At 41.5% G+C, this 8,536-nt stretch overlaps 2 protein-coding genes across 2 annotated transcripts; one reads left to right on the top strand and one right to left on the bottom strand.

Annotated features, from left to right (window-relative positions):
- The first annotated feature begins 1,009 nt into the window (after positions 1-1,009).
- On the top strand, positions 1,010-3,647 carry LOC125471459 (probable inactive receptor kinase At1g27190). The gene has a single exon (XM_048571849.1). It carries the CDS (start codon positions 1,598-1,600, stop codon positions 3,419-3,421), a length of 1,824 nt encoding a protein of 607 aa, XP_048427806.1. The 5' UTR covers positions 1,010-1,597; the 3' UTR covers positions 3,422-3,647.
- A 307-nt stretch (positions 3,648-3,954) lies between these two features.
- Positions 3,955-6,931, bottom strand: LOC103950907 (serine/threonine-protein phosphatase PP2A catalytic subunit). The gene is made up of 6 exons (XM_009362154.2): positions 6,406-6,931; positions 5,751-5,865; positions 4,946-5,054; positions 4,777-4,854; positions 4,474-4,665; positions 3,955-4,381 (listed from the first exon to the last, which is right to left on the bottom strand). The coding sequence occupies exons 1-6, from the start codon at positions 6,656-6,658 to the stop codon at positions 4,208-4,210; spliced, it is 921 nt and encodes a 306-aa protein (XP_009360429.2). The 5' UTR covers positions 6,659-6,931; the 3' UTR covers positions 3,955-4,207.
- Positions 6,932-8,536: the final 1,605 nt, after the last annotated feature.

The raw sequence follows: 8,536 nt of genomic DNA, 5'->3' as shown, positions 1-8,536 counted from the left end.
AAAAGGACTCTTAAGAACCAGCTGCTTGTTCTACTGGCTTCACAACGCTCAAATCTCTCTGCTCTACACTTTGGGTGTGCTCACATTTCGTGACATCATTTATGACACAAATTTTTGTAAGACTCACGTTGTAATGTATTTCAAACGATTCGAATCATTCATCTTTTAGGTGTTATGGCATCATTCTTTTTATCTTCTTTTGTGCTCCATCCTTTTCCCTTTCTCTTTTCTTTTTCAAGCATGGACTGAAGCTGCTAGGAGAGTTGGTGTCCCTTCCAGTTTTATTGGGAATCCTCAACGGCTTGATGGAGAAATTTTTTAGGGTGACGTTTTATACTAACACATTATGCTATTAGTTCACATGTTATTAATGGGTCCAAGGTATAGTATTAACCATGCATTATGTCTGTGTTATGTAGATCTTGGGCCTTGTGCAGAGTAGGCTTTTGTAATTTGTGTTTGGATTGGGCATTAAGTTTGAGTTGTGGATTTGTGCTCTATCTTCTCTAGTTCTATAAGATCATTCAAATCCAATATTATCTTTTGATTCAATGAATGTTCCGTTAACAACACATAATCATTCATTATTGTAGGAAAATAATTTGAGTAGGATAGTCTAATCACGTTACTGACCTGGCCACCCTTACAAAAGCATGACTCTCATGTTAGAGTTGTCATAAACAAACAGTGTTATCCAAATTTTATCACTTGCATAAAATGATTGTCTAAGGTACTTATTGAACTAATTGGATTCGTATTTTTACATTTATCAAATCAAATATGTCATGTATTAGACTACTGAATGAGAAAGAGAAAAAGAGTTTTAAGAGTTTTGTGCCAATAAAACAAAAACACGTTCACAAAATTATACATTCTTTTATTTCATTAGCACCAAACGTCACCGGTGCAGTGTACTCTCACATAAGTCATTCTCACACCAAAAGAGCGTGGTCCAAGTGGGGGCTTCTTTTTTCTCTCCCGTTTGGTGAGAATCCTTCTCTTTGTGTAAGAGGTTTCCTCAGCTCTGTTTGAGTGCTTCCAACTCCGGCACCTCATTTAGCCGCCAACCTTAACTTTGGCCAAGGTCGGTGGCAGCCCATTTCCCTTCACACCTGCTTTTCCCCCCTTCCATATGTTTTTTGTTTCCCAATCCTTGTGCCCCAATTTTAGCCGTGCTTTGCCCCGATCGGAAAACCTCCACGGGTTGGGCTTTTGTGGTGGTCGTTTTGAAGGCCCATCTTTTGTTTTGTGTTTTATGTATATTTAGGCCCGTGCTTTAAGTAAGCTCCTTGTTACTAAACGAAATTACCTCTTATCAAAAAGAAAAAAAGAAAAGAAAAAGAGCGTGGTACAAAACGACACCGTAGCATAGCTCCCATAAAATGCCCAGATAACAGGTGGCAGTCAAAACTCCAAAATGGTGGTCCCTGTCAAGTGTCAAGACTGAAGAACCACTGTCAAATCAAATGGAATCCCATTCCCATCTGCCCCAACCTCCGCCGTCGCCATCACCATCGACGCCGCATTCACAGTCCCAAATCCCACCACCTACAAATCATCCGAAAACCCCCAATACCAATCGCAATTTCGAACAACCATGAAGGCCATTTTGGTCATGGTCTCCCTCTTGCTCGTCAACTCCCTCCTCCCCTGCTACTCCCTCGAAGACGACGTCGCATGCCTCGAGGGAGTGAAGTCCTCGCTCACAGACCCAGAAGGGCGGCTGGGCCAATGGGACCTCGCCAACAGGTCGGTGGCCTCCATCTGCAAGCTGGTTGGTGTTTCCTGCTGGAATGAGAAGGAGAATCGCCTCATCAGCCTCCAGCTCCCGTCGATGGAGCTCGCCGGAAAGCTCCCGGAGTCTCTCAAGTTCTGCCACAGCCTCCAGAGTTTAGACCTGTCCAGTAACGCTTTCTCCGGTTCGATTCCTCCCCAAATCTGCAACTGGCTTCCTTACCTCGTAACACTGGATCTCTCCGGCAACGCACTCTCCGGTTCCATCCCGCCGGAGATCGTCAATTGTAAGTTCCTCAACACTCTAGTTTTGAACGATAATCGCCTCTCCGGTTCTTTGCCCTACGAGCTCGGCCGGCTTGATAGGCTGAAGAAATTGTCCGTCGCTAATAACTACTTAACTGGTACAATTCCGCCGGATTTGTCGAAATTCGAGAAGGATGATTTCGATGGGAACGGTGGTCTTTGTGGGAAGCCTCTGGGGTCGAAATGTGGTGGATTGAGCAGCAAAAGCCTCGGCATTATAATCGCCGCCGGTGCTGTTGGTGCTGCCGGGTCTCTGATTTTGGGATTGGGCATTTGGTGGTGGTTTTTCGTCAGGGCGGGTCGGAAAAAGCGAAGCTTTGGTGATGGTGTTGGCGGTGGTGAAAAGAGTGAGGGTGGCTGGGTTGGGTTATTGAGGTCTCACCAGGCTATTCAGGTGTCCCTGTTTCAAAAACCCATTGTGAAAGTCCGTTTGGCGGATTTGTTGGCCGCCACCAACAGTTTTGACCCCCAAAACATTGTCATTTCTACGAGGACCGGTGTTTCTTACAAGGCTGTGCTACCTGATGGGTCGGCAATGGCGATTAAGCGGCTCAATGCGTGTAAGCTTGGTGAGAAACAGTTTAGGTCGGAGATGAATAGGTTGGGGCAGCTCAGGCATCCGAATTTGGTGCCTTTGTTGGGGTTTTGTGTTGTGGAGGAAGAGAAGCTTTTGGTGTATAAGCACATGTACAATGGCACATTACACTCTCAGTTGCATGGAAGTGGTAATGTGAATAGCCAGTATGGTTTTTTGGATTGGCCGACTCGGCTCAGGATTGGTGTAGGTGCGGCCAGAGGGCTTGCCTGGCTTCACCATGTGTGTCAGCCGCCTTATATGCATCAGAACATTAGCTCGAATGTGATCCTTCTTGACTATGATTTTGAAGCTCACATAACGGATTTTGGGCTGGCAAGGCTGGTGGCTTCTCGTGATTCCAATGACAGTTCGTTCGTAAATGGGGATTTGGGAGAGTTTGGTTATGTGGCTCCTGAGTGCTCGAGCACAATGGTGGCATCGTTGAAAGGGGATGTGTATGGATTCGGGGTGGTTCTTTTGGAATTGGTGACTGGACACAAGCCGCTTGAAATCAGTAATGTAGTGGAAGGATTCAAGGGGAACTTGGTGGATTGGGTGAATCATTTATCAAACACTGGTCGAAGTATGGATGCCATTGACAATGTCTTATCCGGGAAAGGTCACGATGATGAGATTTTGCAGCTTATGAGGATTGCTTGTACTTGTGTTGTTTCTAGGCCAAAGGATAGGCCTTCCATGTACCAGGTTTGCGAGTCATTGAAGAGTGTTGCTGAGAAACACGGCTTCTCCGAACAGTATGATGAATTTCCGTTAGTGTATGGCAAAGCTGTTCCTGAATCCTGATTTTAAAGGAATACGCAGGCAGGGAGAGTTCCAAAAGCGCAAGATAATGCAGCATTTCAGTATGTCTTCATAGTACGCGTACGAAAGGCATGTTCTGTAATTGGTATGGTTTCGAGTAGGGCAGGATTTGGCTGTTGTAACGCTCATCTGTTGAATCATTCTGTATCATAAAGAAACATTATGCATTGTAATGGTTATGCAATCCACAAAATCTCTGTTTTCGTTTCTTGAAAATGCTCGCTCAGAATCTTGGAAGTTTCCCTTGCCAGAAAATGCTTGAAATTAACTTCTTAAATTGTGAAAATGAAGTCAATGAAGTTGATCGATATGAACTGCTGGAACAGGGGATCATGCTGTTCTTGTTGGTCATCAGCGGTTCGTTAATATACTTCAGAAGAAAGCAGACCTGCTTCCACTGCCGGATTGTCAAACGAAAGGCTCGTGGCAATTTCTTGCCTTAAACCATCCATTCATTAGGCAAAACGTAAACGCGCGTAACACGGAAGTAAGCTTTCGACGTTGACGTTGCAAAGTTACAGAACAAGATATACCATGTTATTGACGTTTCCTCCGAAAAATATACAAGACAAGAGCCACAGGCCATTGGTGACCGTTGTCAGTTCTCCTAATGAGTTTCTTCGGAAAATCAACAAAGCAGCAGCAGGGGCTAAAAACACCAAACAAAAGAATCATGTTGACCATAACCCTCAACTTAAACAACACAACTCCTTTTAACGACACATCTACAGAAAACATGGATTACAAACAGCCCGTAAGATATTGAAATTACAAAAAATAATCGGGAGTCTTGCGTGTGTTGTCCGGCTCAATTTGACGAGGGGCTGGGTCGAACTGCAGAAAATTCTGGTCCATGTTCTCGCCAATTTCCAAAATTGCAGCCATGTTCCCACACCGATAACAATAGTTTGGAGCGCTGAAAACAGTCACCACATTCTTCTCCTGAAAGACAAAGTTATGATCAAAGTTGAAAATACAGCTAAAACTGACGCAAAATGAGGAAAAGAGAACCATTTCCAATCGGGTTCACGCACCTGGCACCAATTGTATCCTTCCATGACAAGCTGATGAGCTCTTGAAATCAGACTCAGTCCATTGGTATGGTTAAACTGAGCAGCTATATCCTGCCCGAATGTATAACCAGCACCCCGCGGAGATATTCCCCACCCACAGCGGTCATCTGGATCAGACCACAAAAGATCACACATTGGTCCTTCATGTGGAACCTGCTCAGGCGGAAACATGTTATGATGTGAAAATGACCACAACAACCTTGTAAGATGCAAAACCATGCACACGTATTTGTAATTGAATTGAACCATAAAACGCGTATGTACCTCCTGTATACGGTCCAAAGCTCGGATATTGTCCAATGTTTCCAAAGATGGTGAAAGACCCCCATGCAAACAGAAGACCTACAAGATATACCAGAAGCTGTCAAAAACTAATGCAACCAACATGTCTTGAAGAAATTCATCAAACTGCCAGCAAAATAAGTAACTTAACCTGACTCTCAATGAGGGCTGTCAGGGGAAGATAATCAAATAAATCGGTAAAGAACTTCCAGACATTGGCATTCCCATACTTTCTCAAGCATTCGTCATAAAAACCATACCTGGAAAAAGAGAAATAAGTGAGACAAAAATGGGTAAAAAATAGGATCCAACCAAGAAAGAAACTAATCTCTCTGTCAATCAACAAAAACTTGTCAACAGTAATGGAAGTTTCAACTCTCAGTTTTTTTGCCATGCAGCCACATCAAGTAATTTGTAAATGCCCATAGTTCAAGTCGCAGCCATATAAAGTACCATGGATGGATTAGACATATCAATATTTTACACAATATTTCCAAGACAGGAACCTCTTATTGATGGGGACATGGGTAGGAGCCATGAATGGATGTTATATTCTGCTGGCAATAGACACCCTCTATAACAGAGAAGTATCTTCTACCGACCACATATAACCCGACTTTTTCTTTCGGGAGTGAGGATAGTTCCATAAAAGCATATTATATCTAACAATGAAGGCAGGTGTCTACATTGTTTTAAAAGAAATCTAAGTATCTTAATATGCCAAGGAAAAAGAAGAAAAGGAAAACACTTAGTACTAACACGGCATTTCCAAGCATTATCTACATTACTCTTTTGTGTAAACTTGCGAGTCAACCAATAAAACCAAACACTGAGAAGTGACAGCTGCTAGCATTCACACAAAAATCTAGATACAGCTCCACATACTTTGAATGGTATAACAAAACTTAGTCAGACTAAGTGCAACAGACATGACATACAACAATAAGCACTCTTACACTTGAGTAATTTGCCGGCTCTCGTGATTTCCTCTGAGGATTGTAATTCTATCTCTATAACGGACTTTCAGGGCGACCAGAAGCGTGACAGTCTCCACAGAATAGTACCCACGATCTGCAATTCAGCGGGCCAAGATGTTAAGAAAACATCGGTACATAAGTTCATAAAATTCCAAACTATCTTCTAAAACAATGTCAACCCATCAATTAAGCTAAACAAGACAATATAACGCATAGCTCGGCACAATAATTTTTTTCCCATTTACGGAAAATTATTCTTGACAATCCAACAGATCTTAGACAGGTAAGAACATAATACCAGCAATAGAAACCAGGCCAACAAATTCCCTAATAACAATTATAGTAAGGCTGATCAAGGCCACCACATAATATCAGATAAAATTCAATTCTTTTCATTAATCCAAGAAAAAAACTGGATTATAGCATCTGATCTCAAATACACAAACTGGATTGTTCGCAACTCAATTTCCATAAATACACAAATAGAAATCAAATCCAGAGCCTCATTAATTTCCATAAATAAATTGTAAATAAAAAAGTAATCTGAAAAACGGTAAATAAATCAAAACCCAAAGGAAATTAGGGAAAAAAGCAAGAAAGCAGAAAAGTAAACAGAAAGAAAAAAGAAACTGACCTACATAATCACCCATAAAAAGGTAATTAGTATCGGGAGCGTTCCCTCCTATCCTAAAAAGCTCAATGAGGTCGTAGAACTGGCCGTGTATATCTCCGCACACCGTGACGGGGCACTTCACCGGCTGCACGTTCCACTCCTCCACCAGGATCGCCTTCGCCTGCTCGCACAGCGTCTTCACCTCCGCCTCCGGCAACGTCTTGCACTCCATCAGATGCTCGATCTGACGGTCCAGATCCGAATGAGACGGCATCGCTTCGCTTCACCACCGCCCTCAGATCCGATCGCCGATTCCGATTCCGATTCCTCCTAGATCCAAATAAAAACCGATGCGCGCGAACTCAGCGGCGACGGAGCAATCTCGCAGCGGGGAGCGAAACGAGTCGTCTTGGAGGAGATCGAGCGTCGACCTCTCTTCTATCATTCCTCGCACTGTGTTTGTTTTATTTGTTTAAGCCAAAAAAAAATAAAAAGGTAAAAAAAAAATTTGGAAATTATCGAAAAAAATGAATTTATTTATAAATGTGGGAAATGAAAAGACGAGGGAAATGAAATGCGAGTCTCTCTTTCTCTCTTTCTCTCTCGCTCGCTGCCAAATGAAATGCAAATGCAAATGAAATTGCAGATTTTAGATTTTTTTAGATTTTTTATTTTCTCCTTTTGGTTTCGTCAATATTGTAAGGAAGAAAACATTTTCTCTCACCGGTGGCTCCGCCGAGTCAACATCGCTAGTGACCGACACGTGTCGACTCCAGCTTCTCTTTTTGGACTGTTTAACCTGCTGAGCTCTGTCCGTACCCACCGTTCGATTTTTCTTTCTTTTTCTCTCCTTTAACCTTTTATGATATGTTTTCAAAAATTGCGCAATGGTACATGGACTTTTTGGTTTCGTGCAATTACCATTTAAATTATGAAAATTTACAATCTATCGCCAAACTTTTTGGTTTCGTGTAATTGCCTCTTTCAAAATATTTGTAATGTGGCACTCAAATTTCACGGCCGTCCTTTTTCAAAAGCATTCTCATCACTTACGATTTGCTATTTTTTATTTTTTAACAAACGATGAGCGGGTTAAGTCTCACAATAGGTTAGCAATAATGTGGTTCGAATTCACCTTTGACGAGAATCGAACTTAAGACCTCTCACTTACAAGTGAAGAAAAATATCATTGGACCGTAATACTAAGTAGCTACGATTTGCTACTTTGACATCCAATTTTTTTGTTTGATCGGGCCTCGGGTGTCCCCCGTCCTAGGGGACATTTGACACCCAAACTTTACGACTACCTTTCTTCAAGGACATTTTTTGTCATTTACTTTGAGTAAGGTACTTGAAATTTGTCACATAACGATACACTAATCTTATTGTCGTAGAAAATTATATTTTACACGGTTTTTTTCTCTCTCTTGGCAATTCTCTTATATTTTCTTCAAAACTCATGAAAAATGGATTGTAGTCATGTGAAATGACAATAATGTCATTGATAACAAAATATGTGCTCTTCTCACGTGTCATTATTTGACAAAATAAAACTGAATGAAAGTGGAAATAAATACTAAACTGTAACACATTTTAAGTGTGAGAGGTTCGTAGTAAAACTTTGTAGTTTAGATTGTAATTGCACAAAACTATCCAAGTTATAAGAACCATTTGTGCAAATTCCCTTTTATATATGTATAATTGAGAACAAGGAGGGCCTTGGGATGGATGGGTTCAATTAGTCAAGGAATGCAGGCTGCAGCCATTCCAAAAGGCAACCACACAAAAACCAAAAGGACGTAGTTTGGAGTTTATTTGGTCCAACAAATTACACCGAAGATTCATTCAATTTTCAGACTTCGGACTGTAGACTTTTGAAACATTGACCATCGTTTTCAAATTAAGCTACCCTAAACACTAAGCTTTATTACATAGTTTGAAAATCCTTTCGACAAAAAAAATATATATATATATATATATATATATAGTGTGTGTGTGTGTGAAAATCCATGTGGTATATTTGGATTAAGGTCATCTATGAGATGTCGAGAATTCGGCTTGGGGAGGGGGCTCACTGGTTGCTCCTCTTCCAGGGTTATCCATGACTTGGATTTAGCTTTCGTGCATTTTATAATTAACAACAATCATTTTT

This window comes from the organism of the source record quoted next, unplaced genomic scaffold (genome assembly GCF_019419815.1).
Source record: "Pyrus x bretschneideri cultivar Hongxiangsu unplaced genomic scaffold, Pyrus_bretschneideri_v1 Contig6, whole genome shotgun sequence".
NCBI lineage: Eukaryota > Viridiplantae > Streptophyta > Magnoliopsida > Rosales > Rosaceae > Pyrus > Pyrus x bretschneideri.
This window is presented reverse-complemented; position numbering and strand designations above follow the sequence as displayed.